This window comes from Achroia grisella, unplaced genomic scaffold, assembly GCF_030625045.1.
Source record: "Achroia grisella isolate CSIRO2021 unplaced genomic scaffold, CSIRO_AGI_Agris_v1 utg640, whole genome shotgun sequence".
Lineage (NCBI taxonomy): Eukaryota > Metazoa > Arthropoda > Insecta > Lepidoptera > Pyralidae > Achroia > Achroia grisella.
The window spans coordinates 5,803,429-5,818,660 of record NW_026712977.1 but is presented as its reverse complement, the minus strand read 5'-3'; the positions used below and the strand labels follow the sequence as shown (position 1 = coordinate 5,818,660).

Here is a 15,232-nt window from a genome sequence, read left to right as displayed (position 1 = left end):
TATGATTCGTACAGGCCTCCTGTCTTTATTGTCTCACTTCATAGTGTGTAATTTATATGGTACTTTTACTTAACATGATTTATTCTGATTCAATTTGTATTGTTGTAAGTTAGGTCTATTATACCTACAAATTAATCATAATTATAATATTAGTAAAATAAGTATATTTCATTCGTCTATGTTTATGTTATTATAATAAAATAGAAAATGATTAACCTACTTTTGATTTGAACATAGTTATGTTCTTTATATAATCATACAAATTCATCCGCATATATAATAATTGTGGTTTTCAATTAATGTGTCAATAATATTAATAAACTAAGTAATATTCGATTAGTTAGTAATGGCTCGCCATAATTATACACAACTGAGCTTTCAGTGGACACAATATTCTCTTAAGTATTTCAATGTAATATTCTATCGCCATTAAAATATATATCTACCAAATGAGTAACACTGCAAAGAGTTATGACGCACGTTGAGTTGACTGATCTTCGATACGTCGTTATAACTCTGAGCAGGTTTATTTTATTTACATTCATTATATTTTTTTTGTCCCTTTTTGATATTAGGTGTCCTTTCAAGTAAGTAATTATAGTGCAGTATAGAAGTACTTTGATTGAAGATTTCTACAAAAAATGTAATGGATCGGTGGACTGTATGGGAGTCTAAATGATGAAAACACGTAGTTTCTATAATAATATAATATATTATTGTGCACTTGCGAAACTATCAAAAGGCAATAAGAGTAAAACAATAAAATGAGGTATATCAAATAACATGACATATAAAAAAATCTCCTCAAAAATATAAATTTCAAAATAATACAAATATCAAAAGAGTTTGGCGTTCGGTCGCCAACATACTACGTTACATACTGGATAACTTTTTTTACTGGTCGGAGAATATTAGGACATGTACGGTATATAGTTTATAGATATGAATTTAAACGAAATATTAAAATTACTGAGCTTCAGACATTTAAACAAGACATATAATATACCTTGAAACAAATAATAAAACAAAAACAAATAAGATTCTCTGAAGTATATCGATATGATGGTATCATTTGAAAGACATACTACCAGGGTTTGAAATCATAGTTTGCATAAATGCATCAAATAACATTCAGTCCAACAACGATCATACCGTAGAAATCATTATCGTGTTGTGTTTGAGAATATTAAATGATAATAAGTATTTTAATAAAATTTTTTTTCAAAATAGTTGTAAAATAAAGGTCGGTCAATATTTCGTCGAAATGTGTTATGATTGACTACTATCTTAACTATAGTATAGCACTATATCATAACACTATGTATATTAATTTGGAGTCGAGTATTGAAAATATTCACAAAATTAATTGTACTACTCTATTTTGTTTTCGTTTTTCTTACCATTTTAACAACATTATGTGGATATTTCATCCACAACGTTATTATAAAAATAGATAGTTTTCGGCCCGTTAATTTCAGTTTAGTAGCCTGAAATAAGACTCCTTGGATGGTGGTGATTTCAAATCTGAACAACACAAAAAACAACTTTGTATACCTATCTTTATATTTCTGACACCGGTGAAGGAAAAACCGATATATACATACACTTATCAAACCAAAGAAATGTCGGACCGCTGGGTTCGTACAAAATCGACATTTGACAATGCTCTGATGCTCTGACTACTTAATTTGGGATAACAGTGCTATATATGTATGTTTATGTGTTAACTTACATATGTGTTAAGTGTTATGTTAACTTATGTGTTAACATATGTATAAAGACATAAAAATGCTACATCATAATGTCACTTAATACAATTATATAAAACTAGCTGTACCTGCGACTTCGTCCGCGTAAAATAGTGACTGTGCACGACGCACCTTTTTAGACTTTTATTATATTTTTTTATATATACATTTTAAATATTTTATGTTTTGTTCCATTATTACTGTCAATTTGAAATATATGTCTTTTACCATCAGCGACCGTAGTTTCTCTTAAAACTAAAATTATAATATAAAATATATACAGTCCTTAAGAAACTATTAATAATTAAAAGTGACCTTGACCAAATACTGAAAAAATATTTAATGACCAAACCCTATAAAAGCCAAATGAAAAATTTTTATCCTTTTTGCTTCAAAAATGATGACACTTCCATACATAACTCTTTCAACCCCTTATAAATCTTTTTCAAAATATATATTTAACAAATTAAACTTCATGTTTCTTTTCCATATAAACATTTAATTCTCCTTTAAATTCTTTACAACCCATTTTTATTTATTCATATTTAATCAAAAAAATCAGTTTCAGGCTTTGAAAATGGCAATATATCCATACAACCTTGCACCTACGGTAGGTGCAAGATTGTATTCAATCCCCTTATAACCCTTTTCCACATTAAATAGTACCCTATATCCATTCTCAGGGTCTAGATTATGTACTTCAAATTTAATTTAAATCGGTTCATTAGTTTTGGCGTGTTAGCGAGATCGAGAGTTATAATAATAGTGAGATATTTAATCAATAAACCCAAAAAGCCAATGAAAAAAGTTACATCATTCTAGCTTAAAAAGTCATGAATTTACATGAAACGTTGGTTCCCTATCTTATTTTAGCCCCTTGCGGGTAAAATTATTACAAACTTTTAATGGCATATTTATTAATATTTAATCACTAACCTAAAATATAAGTCTGAAGCTTCTAGTTTTAAAAATGACGATTCTTACGTACAACATGTACCTTTTCAACCCCTTACAACTCTTCTATCGCATTCAAAAGTAGCCTATGTCCTTTCTCAGGGTCTAGACTAACTGTGTATCAAACTTCATTTAAATCGGTTCAGTAGTTTTGGTGTGTACGTGCGACTGACAGACAGATAGATAAAGTTACTTTCACAGTTATAATATTAGTGGGGTATTTTATAAACTAACCCAAAAAAAACAATGCAAAAGTTTCATAGATCTGACTTTAAAAATGACGAATTTACCTAAAATCATCCATCCTCATCCAAAACTTTGAATATCATATTTATTCATATTTAATCACCAGCTTAAAATATAAGTTTCAAGCTTCTACCTTTAAAAATGATGATTCTTACGTACAACCTTGCATCTACCATTTCAAGCCCCTTACAACCCTTTTTTCGCATCCAAAAGTATCCTATGTGCTTTCTCAATATCTAGACTAATTGTGTACCAAATTTCACTTAAATCTGTTAAGTAGTTTTAGCGTGTAAGTGAGACTGACAGACAGACAGAGTTACTTTCACATTTATAATATTAGTAAGGTATTTAATATACTAATCCAAAAAGTCAATTAAAAAAGTTTCATCGTTCTAACTTCAATAATGACGAATTTACATAATTACAAAAAATTTCATTCCCTATTTTATTTTACCCCCTTAAGGGATAAAATTATAAACTTTGATGGCTTATTTATTTATATTTAATCTACAGCCTCAAAAATCAGTTTCTAGCTTCAAAAAAGACAAATTCACATAAAAACTTTCATCACCTATTTTATTTTACCCCCTTAAGGGTAACATTTTTATAAACTTTGATGGCTTATTTATTTATATGTATTCAACAGCCTAAAAAATCTGTTTCTAGCTTCAAAAATGACGAATTTACATAAAAACTTTCTCCCCCTATTTTATTTTACACCCCTAATGCTAAAATTTTTACAAACAAAGAATGTCATATTTATTTATATTTAATCAACAGCCTCAAAAATAAGTTTCAGGCTTCTAGTTTCAACAATGACGATTCTTCCACACAATATTTCATCCCCAATTTCAACCCCTTACAACCCTTTTTTCGCATTAAAAAGTAGCGTATGTCCTTTCTCAGGGTCTATCTATCTGTCTACAAAATTTCATTTAAATTGGTTCAGTATTTTTGGCGTGAAAGCCAGACAGACAGACAGACTTACATTCGCATTTATAATATTAGTAAGGATTTATAATATTTGCTTTAATCAGTGTATTTTGGTCCAACTTGAAATGTGAGATATGTTGAGTATGATGAGTTTTTACTATAATAATAAAAATATGCTATAGGTTGTTATGAATAAGTTATAGGGATTAACAGATGACGCTGTGCATAAATCTATTACACCGGAATCACCGGATCGATGACAGTAGGGAGCAAAACTACGTCTGCCCGGTCGCCGAGTTAAATATACATTTCAATTACTCTAATTATATGTCTATTTACTTAGTATGAAATATGAGTATTTAGGATCGTCTTTGATTAGGTATTTATGGTAACATAATTTACATTCTCATAGCAGTATTTGGAACAATTATGGGCTATGATGGCCACTATTATTTATATATGTTCCTTTGTAGCAGCAGCAACAAGAAAAGGGACATTCATTATCTCTTATTAATTTTCAAATGGAGAGTATAAGATTTGTACAAAATAGTTTATATTAATAGTAATAGTTGGTATAGAAAAAATTTGGTTCCCAATAAAAGCTTGTTAATAGTAGATAATGATACTTAGTTAGGCAGCGGTGTTGTCGGTTTTAAATAGAGAAGGCAAATGTATTTTTGAATTTGTTATTTGATTACTACGAGATTTTGAGAATGACATTGTTAATTATAATTTCACATGAATTTTTGTTTATTGTTCTTATTTTATTGCTTTGAGTGTGTTATCAAAATTTATTGTTTTATGAAGGGAAATAACAGGCGAAAATAATTAATTATGCAGTATATTATACTTATAACAGGAACAGGATTTAGTGCTCGACGTGACTGCCTCTTTTAACATTAAAATTCTTAGGACATATGCATAAGTTCTTTTAATCCCCAAATATTTTATATAAATTTTCTTAATTTGCTTTTATCATCTGGAATTATTTTAGGAAAGATAGTTAAATAACACTTTATACAATAGGAATATATATAGGCTGTTGTAGGTACAAGTAGGTACTTGTTACATAGTCGAATAGGGCAGTCACTGGCATCTTAATAGGCTTCTAATGTGCCTAATAATGTTACAACACAAACGTAAATTGTAACACGGATTACATAGACCCAGGTTTTTTTATCGAGTACATCTGTGTGCCCGAGTAATTGGAGTCAAAGTTGTACCCACGCACACATTTTTCAGTATACCTGGGCAATTTAATGTAAATTTATGTTTAATTATGTACAATGTAAATTTTCGGAACAGAGAAGTTGCAACATTTTCGAGAATTTGTGCCTGTTAGGAGACTATAATCGAGAATTTTTTTTCACCTTTTGCCCATATTTAATACTAGCTATGCCCGCGTTTTCACTCACGTGATATTTATAGTTATTCTGATGTACCTATAAGCTATATTACTGTAAAGTTTCATCAAAATCCGTTCAGTAGTTTTTGCGTGAAAGAGTAAGAAACATCCATCCGTACTTACAAAGTTTCGCGTTTATAATATTAATAATTAGATATTCTCCCGTTATAGTCAAGGAACCCCATGTACCTAATAAACTACCCCGACCTAAGATAACTCTGATTGCAGGTAAAGTTTATTGAATAAAAATAAATGGATAAAATAATTGTAAGTTCAATCACACATCAACACTAATATTTCAAATACAAAGGTGTGTTTATTAAGTGTTTACGATTAAACACCTGAACTATACCCAATTACAACAAATTTTCTATGAAGATAGATTGTGTCACTAAGACGAACATCTTCTAAGTCAAAAATCAACATCGATTCAAATAATCATACTCATGAATACCGTGCGAGGAATAAAATCCGTAACAATCAGAAATGAGGAAGTTTGCCAAAAAGCTAGACCAGAGAGGCCGTCAAATAATCAATGTTTATAGTTTTATAATTATTGAAAGTTTTCACTAAATTGCTAGTAAAGGTTTTGTTAAATCAGTTGCAATTGCATTGTTAAACACAAAGTATTTATAACCGAATTACCAATTATACTTAAACTAAAAATGACTGTGTGTGTAATTGTTAATTGCTAATAATAATTACAAAATTTATGTACACGGCTTTGTTTACAAGCCAAAGTTGTCTGCAGTAGATACTCAACTGTTTTAAAAATAGTAACGTTTGATATTTTTTATAAAAGCGTTTTGTCCAAGTGAACCATGTACTTTATATACTTAAGTTAATATGAACTTAATATCAAAAGTTAGTTTTGCTTGCCGAATTACTGAATGTAATGTTGAGTATAACAATAGTTGTTATGTAATTCATGTATCCGGGCGGAGGTAGCGACGTTTGATTATTATGCAATAAAGGTCCTGGTCGATGCAGCTACGAGATACACTAGCTGTACTACCCCGGGCGACGTCAGCGACCTGAAGTCCTAGATATCTAGATAGTAATGGGTCGTCGCGCATGTGCATTTAGTTTAAATTGCTGCACCTGTTGACCGATTTGTAACATGCAGCACTAAAACCGGAGCGACGAGTGGTGGCACACGCGATGATACCGTCGATTGAGATTCATTTATCTTGGATCATTGTATTATGGCTCTCCAGATTTTTGATGAGCTGTCTCCCCCCGCGTCCCTCTAATGCTAATACAAATTTCTGCTGCATGTCTGGACTTAAGGTAACTATTTTATATCCATTTTATTTATAGATACATTTAAAATTTACATACTCATTCCATTATGGGACGAGTGTTTTATATTTTTGTTTTTCATATATACATTACAAGAAAATTTGTTAATAATTTAAACAAAGAATTTTGTGGTTAATTTAAGGAAATACGAACGAAGAGTAAGATTAATTTAATGTTATTAATTGTTACTAAAACCCGCAGATAATAGTAAAATGTGTAATGATAGATGCCAGACATGATTATATTAAAAGTTTCCTTTGTTCTTTAAAATCGAACCGTCTAACCACTCGAAAGAAAATTTGTTAGAAATATCATTCTACTGCGCTTGTAATTTTTAAATATGCCTTTATCACTTTAGAATATTTCGAAATTTGTGCGTTAGAAAATTTTCCGATAAATAGGGCGGGGTCGGTATTTATTACGGTATTCTTGGTTAAATATACAGGGTATAAAAAAGATTTTAATTTTCTTTGTTTGGATCAACATTAAGCATTTTTTAATTATTTATTTTTAATTGAATTTATGAGTTCATTATTTGAGCTCTAATATATAGTATAGAACTATTTAATTGTTTTAAGGTAGGTAAAACATATCAATAAGTATAATAATATTATACTCTGGTTTGTTAACGATGTTTCTAGCTCCAGAGAGTCAGTCCTAAATATAATTTTGGGCGTTTTAGGAAATACTAATTCTAAATTTACGGTTTTTGTGGTATCTGTGGGAATATAAGTAGGGGTAGTAAACTACTGGGCCAATACGATTTATCTACAATACTATGTATAACCTATCTCGCAGTGATGGACGACAGAAACCAGACACGTCCCTTGTGTTGGCTTTACAAACCAAGATATTTTAAACATTTTGGTTTGGAAGGTCTTTGCTGATCTTTTAAAAAATTGTTATAGTTAAGAACATCTTCTTGATTTTTGTGTAAAGTCTATATATATAGCTTTATTATTCTCCATTAATAGTACTATACTACATTTATTGTCTGATCCTAAAGAAAAGAAAGAAAAAACCAATTCCATTAAAACTGTGCAGACGGTAGGTAAATATCTAAATCAATAACATGCACCAATCTAGTATCGGCAGACATTTCTGAAACATGACGGATCCGCCTTAACTTTAGGTTTTGGAACTCTAAAACGTTAAGTAATTTTTAACTATAAGTTGATATACCTATCTAAAATTTATGGTATAATAAAAGTCCAGTGGCATAATTAGCGCGCACAAACGTAGATATAGAAATTCTAATAATTATAGTTTTGCGTTTATATTATAATATTATTTAGACTTTATCATATGGTCATATCTCTATCCTTAATGTACAGACAGACCGTAGCATTTTTATTATATATATATATATTTATATGTATATATCGTGTATATATGTTCACTTTGTTTACAATTATAGTTTAATGTTACAGGACATGTACAAGCTAAAGACTTATGATATTGGGGTGTACGCCCAGGATGAACCATTAGAATTTGGTAAAACTGATATGCGCTTCCTGTCTAACTTGCTCGCAGATAGACCATACTTCTATGGCGACGAGCCTACTCTGGTAAGTATATGGTTTTGGTAAATCAATAGCTTTTGAGCATTAATATTATTTTTGGATAATAAATATTATATTTTATTACCAACGGCAAATAATTAAATAGAATAGGGTAGTTATTAAGATAATACTATAGAGAAAGCAAGCTGTGTTGCCAAGAAAGCTTATTATAACTACTTTCTTTTTCTTCTCTGTAGAATATATCAGATGACTTTTATTAGAATTCTAAAGAATTGAGACCGTATATAAATTGGAAAGGATATGCATTCGCATTAACATTAACATTCGCATAAACAAAATAAATTAATTATTTTATGAATTTTAATCAATCAAATCACCTTTATATTTTTTTTTTGCCACAAGCTCATCAAAGTCATCCGGTATATTAAAATTTATATATTTCTCTGATATTGAAAAATATATTTGACAGCTGGATATGGTGACGTTCTTAAATCTCGCACAACTGCATTTCATCGACAAGAATGTACCCCACCCCCTGCGAGATGCTCTGAACGAATCGTTCCCCAATCTGGTCGGTCTAGTCTCCCGTATTAAGGACCATGCCTTCGAGTACTGGGATGAAATCTGTATTACGCACCTCATAACCATTAATGCAAAGCTCGCTATGAAGGAGGTGAAACTGCCCACGGAGGACACTGGGCCCGCTGAAAAACAGCCACTCCCAGACGAACCAGTAAACGACGAGGTACGTTATGACACTATTTAATAATCAGTATTACTGTAAAGTATTATGTTCTAATATAATCCTATATAATGTCATAAAACATACTTATATTTATTTATTGTACTGTTTTAGAGTGATGAAGAAGAAGAACAGGAGCAAGAACCTGAAGATAAAAAGGAGACAGACAACGAAAATGAAAAGTAACCAACATACATATAATGATATACAATAGATTAAAAGTTTAATTATACACTTGAGAATCAAACTCGTCATATATTCTGTAAATTATAAGCGTGTAAATCCATTTGTCTTTCCCGTTCCTTTCAGTTTTGGGCGCTTGTGTGTCTATTACAATGATTACGCGTTTTGTTTTGATTTATTATCATTTGAAGTATAAAATCACTCGATTGTATTAATGTATTAAGAAAGTATCATATAGAGTAGTGTTAACTAACTTAGAATGTTGTAGTAATTAGAATATTGATTGTATTTTGAATCTGTTAAAATGCTTGGTATAAATATGATTATCTTGATATGTAGGTAACCATTTATTTTGAAAATTGCGAAGTAATTAAGTTTAAATGTAATAAGGTTATTTAAGGATTGTTAGGGTAGGTACTTAATTGTTGTGGCATAAATAGATGTATAAAATGTTTACATTCATGTTGTACAATGCCATATGTAGTAAAGTACCCTTTTCAATCATATATTACTTGAGATAATCCCAAGGTATTAATTAGTCTTATCTTATGAGAATAGAACTTTGTATTATACTACTTACGTCTATTTTACGACTGTGGACCCTACTTAATTATGAAATGTGTAACGCTATGATATTTAAGTGTAGCTGTAATCTAAACCTAAAATTGTCTGATAGTAAATAATTGAAATTATTATGCGTTCGGATTTGAAAGCTAGTATACAAGACGAAGATGGAGCTGATGTGAATGAAAAGGATGTTTTTGAGATTCCTGTATTTTATTGGTTTTTACAATTAAAATTTACAATATACAAATTTTTGATAAACAAGAAAGCCTGGAAGACTGTATTTTCAAATTATTATGTAATTCATAGTCCATAAATTTTTATATTGTATTATTAAGATTAGAAACAAATGTCCTCAAGTTTCGTATGTACGCAATTAATTATCCAATTTTCTGTATGTTATTGTCAATACAAAGTATTATTTTACAACTCAATCGTTATAAGTCTATTGTTATTGGTCTGACCGGTTTAGCATTCGGAAACAGTACGGTTGAAGGGTTTTCGTTGTTCTTTCTCTGAAACAGCCATGAAATGAATTTCATGTCCTCAACTCCTATAGTAAGAGAGTAATGTATTCAAGGCACAGCAGTCCATATTAATTAATAGCAATTTAAACGTAATCATATATATATTTTATAATTGTAGTACTTAAGTCTTAAAGTGATATAGATTGTGTTTATTTGCGCACAAACTGAGCTCAACTATGAATTATTTAACTAAATATACTTAAATAAGACTGTTTCGAGTCTATACTCTCGGATGTTTATTATAAAGTTTGACTGATTAATTAGAGTAAAAAAAGTGTCATTTTCATCGTTTTTGATTTTTTTGCGAAGTTAGTTACTTAAACTGGGTTGTTATAACATTTTAGTAACTAAATCACTTGAATAAATTGCTATTTCTTACATTGCTCGAAAACAATGTTATTTTTTTCTGTATGACATAGAAGTCGCCAACTAAGTATATTTGCTTTTTAGAGCATCATATTGATTCATTTGGATTTTTTCCAAACTAATAGTCTGATAAATTATAAACATATAACTAACATAACACTAAGTCTACAGATCTGAAATTAATCTGGTATCAATAGAAATTGAATGATAACTTTGCTAAGGTTAACAAATAGACGATAGAATAGTACGCAATCGTAAACCACGTAACGTTGTTAGTGTAAGCCATGTGTAGAATGACGCGGTGGAACAAACCCCTCTTGGTTTGTTCCGCTCGTAGTTATAACCAGTACTCATAATAAATATAATAGTGCAGAACTTTATTTCACGTAAGACTTGATTTCACGTTCTTGGGGTAAGGTTGACTCAGTCCCTCCCGCCAACCGCTTACCATCACTGCCATCAATCATAGACATAAGAATTAAATAACATGAAAAGTAATTACTTACTACAAGACTAGCACGCGTCCGTCGCCTCTCTTGGAGCATGTTTTAGTATATTAGCACTTTAATCATTATAGATCTAGTAGGTACTATTGCGAGACATGTATTGGAATGCCTCATCATAACGGGGTCAATTTCAATCTGTCTTATAGGATACATAAATAAGGAGCCACTTTTAACATACTTAAGCACGAGTACGTATAGGTACATACTATAGTAAGATTAGACTTAAAATAATAATTTCTTGATCACATTCGGATGTCATTACGTAATGTAGGTATATGTAATAATTAAGTTGCAACAGTAAAGAAGTGGATATTGACTGACAAAGAACAACTTTTGGTCTATACCTCGGTAATGAATTTGTAAAAGTAATCGTGTATACTTCGTACGTCTTTATTGTCTCACTACTAGATACTTGTAATAATGTACTATTCAATTAATGTGTCAATAGTGTTAATTAAATAAGAAATATTAGTAATTGTTTAGTAATTAATTAGTAATTGTTCGTCGTAATTATACACAACTGAGCTTTCAGTGGACACAATAGTCTCGTAAGTATTTCAATGTAATATTCTGTCACCAATAAAGTTTACTATATGTGTAACACTGTAAAGAGTTTTGACGTACATACGTACTTGAGCATAAGTGATATACGATACTACGTTAAAACTCTGACCAGGATTTTTTTATTTACTTTCATTATATATTTCTGCCCCTAGTTAATAATAGTGCAGTAAAGCCGTACTCGGATGCAATTGGCCTAATTTTGTTACCTACCATATGATCTTTTTTCAAAAAATATTTTATTATTTATTGCAATTTTTTAATAACTCCCTATATGTCCATTTTTCATTAGAATCCGTTCAGTAGTTTTTGCGTCAAAGAGTAACAAACATCCATACTTTTGCGTTTATAATATTTTTAAGATTATCAAAATATTTTAACTAATCCTGCTAATATATTCGGATAAATGAGCCCATTTTTATGAAAGGCTGTCATGGGATCTCGAAAGTTAAGTAAATATAAAAACAAGAGAAACGGAATAAGGATGGAGGAGCATGTGCCTTACGAAAACTGTTTCATAGATAACAGCAATTAACAATATTGGAAGCTGTGTTGTTAGGTGGTTAGGTAAGTGGAAGAAACATATATAAAAGTAAATTTCATTCCACACGTTTGAGTAACAATGAGGTAGATATAAAAGTAAATTTTATTTCACACATGTCAAAGACAATGACGCAGAGGGTTTATTACACGGTTCTGGAATAGATGACTCGTTGTAAATCATTACACAGCATAAAATAAAGTCGCTGTTGCTGGCTGTCCTTATGTATACTTAAATCTTTAAAACTACGCAACGGATTTTGAAGCGGTTTTTAATAGATAGAGTGATTCAAGAGGAAGGTTTACATATATAGTACATGTACACCCTTGCGAAGCCGGGGCGAGTAGCTAGAAGAAAATAAAATTAACTGAGTGTAAATATCTCTTGAAACTTTAAATGCGTTTTTCTTGAAACGGTATTTCAGAGTCAGACGGTAAGTCAGAGGGTGAGGAAAATTTCGCCGACACGACTGGTGCAAATGTTTACACAATCTTCTTAGGTAGAAAGACCAATAAGGTAATAAATGAAAGAATAGTGTTTTCAACAATAATTTTAATTTTTTCAAATTACTTTAAACTGTAAATATATTCGATATTTTTTAGGATGGCGCAAATTATTCGAACATCATTATTTTGACTATTCCTTAGTACATTAGGGGAGGGTGGGGCAAGACGGGGTTGCGAGGTAAGACGGGGTACCCCCCTTACAGAGAAAACCAAATGAACCTCAGTCAAAACAATAATACCAGTAATAAGCTATTACTTGACCCCCTCGGTCGCCTGAGAACCACCGCAGTGATACGTCGCGTTTAGATGTTTGAGCGAAAAAACTAGTTTTGACCAGTTTACTTATTATTTTCAATTGTTGTTAACTACATGAAAAATATATTAAATTGATAAGTGGTTGCTGTTATTGCTATTTTTTTGGAAGAGTAAAAAAACATAATGTAAGGTGAGAATATTTCGACCGCTTAAATTTATTATTCCTATTTTTTATTATTTTTTTATAAAATGACCCGAAATGAATACCCGAAGGGGCAAGATGGTATATGGGATACCCCATCTTGCCCCGTCCGAGTCTAATTTTGTATTTTTGAAGAATGGTACGGACCAACGTGCGTAAAACCAGTAGGGTGAGTTGGTCAGAGCAGGTAAATGGCACCCTGAAATTTCAACCGGAGAACACTTCAGCGGCAAGAGCTGCAGGACTTAATAAAATAGCTGTAGATAGATTTTTAATTTGTTAGGCTAAACCCTCGACAACTCGAAATTTCTCCTAACAGAATATATAATACAGTTAAGACTGGGGTATCCATCGTTCCTAAAAGTAAATATAAAATTATCGCCAGAACAGGGAGTAAGCAAGTTGGATCTTTATCTTCAGCTAAAAGGGGAGCTACTATCACTGTAGTGTTTAGTTTCAGTGCATTTGGGTACTACATGCTACCAATGATGCTATTTCCTCATAAAACGATGAAGCCAGAACTGATGATAAATGCTCCCCAAGGTACGTGGGGTGTTTGCAGTGAGGCAGGCTGGATCACAACAGAGCTATCCATGCAGTTCATCCCCGTATTAGTTTAGTCCATTATTTATAATCGTATTAAACTTGAGACTGTTTTGTTATATTTTAAAACCATTTGTTTTTAGTTTCTAACTGTATTTACCGTAGCATCTATTGTTATTTTACGTACACCGTCGTGCCCTATAGGGTACCCCGTCTTACCCCAGGTATGGGGTAAGATGGGGCAAAGTGAAGCGAAAAGGTTCGCTTTAACTATTGATTGTGAGATAAATAATAAGCTAATTTGAATCTATTGTTATTTAAACAATAAACCGATTACCAAAGTTTGTAAAACTAAAGAAAATATGTTTGTCCCTATTTAAATGTGAGTTTTATTCAGTGTCAAACCTTAACTACCCCGTCTTGCCCCACCCTCCCCTACTAGTCATCCCACCAAAAATAATAATGGGTTTTTTACTTTAGATTATTTAAACCTCGCCGCCAAACACCTTTAGATGATCATCTACACGAACTAAAGAACTCACTATTTTTTAAAACGAATTATTATATTAGCGAAATCTAGGTATCTATACGACATGGTCTTTAACGAATAGATGACAAAACAATACCGTTAAATTAATTTTACTTCATAAATACGAAGTAAAATCTATTTTTAACATATGAAGTACACGACAGATGAAATAATAACTATTTTGCCGATATAGGCATCTCTATGACTGCTGTCAATCTAAAAAAAATACTATTTTATTCTCAATTATTGTTATCATTTTTTTAATACATCTAACAAATAACTATAGGAATATTATGATTTTCAGCAAATGAGTGATTTCTATACGTACCTATCTAATATACATTTCTAATTATGCAAATTACCTATGGCATTTTTTTTCTATACTTGTTATTCAATCTTAATTATCCAATAAGGTTTATAACATAATTTAAAAATCGCAAAATTTGAATTTGATAAGTTTATTACTATTTTTTTTTATAAATATTTATACATATTGATTAGGTCTGAGAATCGGCTACTATTTATCATTCTGTCACCAACCCCTATTTTTTAATAGCGATATTACTACTTACATTTATATGGTAAAACGTTTGGCAGTGCAGTGAGTGTCCTTATATTATTCATGAATTCTGTAAGAAATCGGTAGATAGCTCTCTGTAACTAAATTTATTAAACGTAAAAGATGGCAGTGTAGGGACGAATAGCAATGAAAGATAATAATGATTTTACTATCATTACTTTCATTGCTTTTGGTGTAACCTCCTCAGAACAATGGCAAATTTGTTTATGAGTTCTACAAGGTTTTAATAGATGGCGCAGTAAGTGTAAACAAACCAATTGCTAAGTTTTTGTTTAAACAAAGACACATTTATTAAATAGTTTTGTAGGATTTTAATAGATGGCGCTATGAATTAAATCTAATAGATTGCGTTACAAAACAATGTAAATATAAATGCTGAATTATAAAAAATAATAAATAAATGTTTACTAGTTTAGTATTTTATCAGAACAGTTTATGTAATTTGTACTTACTAAACGCACTAGGTATTATAATAAAGCTAAAGTTCGTTTGGTCAAAGGCGCTAATGTTTGGTAG

At 30.7% G+C, this 15,232-nt stretch overlaps 1 protein-coding gene across 1 annotated transcript; it reads left to right on the top strand.

The window, feature by feature from the left end:
* Positions 1-6,432: 6,432 nt before the first annotated feature.
* On the top strand, positions 6,433-10,793 carry LOC131849326 (failed axon connections-like). The gene is made up of 4 exons (XM_059199366.1): positions 6,433-6,576; positions 8,019-8,156; positions 8,581-8,856; positions 8,968-10,793. Exons 1-4 carry the CDS (start codon positions 6,448-6,450, stop codon positions 9,037-9,039), a joined length of 615 nt encoding a protein of 204 aa, XP_059055349.1. The 5' UTR covers positions 6,433-6,447; the 3' UTR covers positions 9,040-10,793.
* The last annotated feature ends 4,439 nt before the right edge of the window (positions 10,794-15,232 follow it).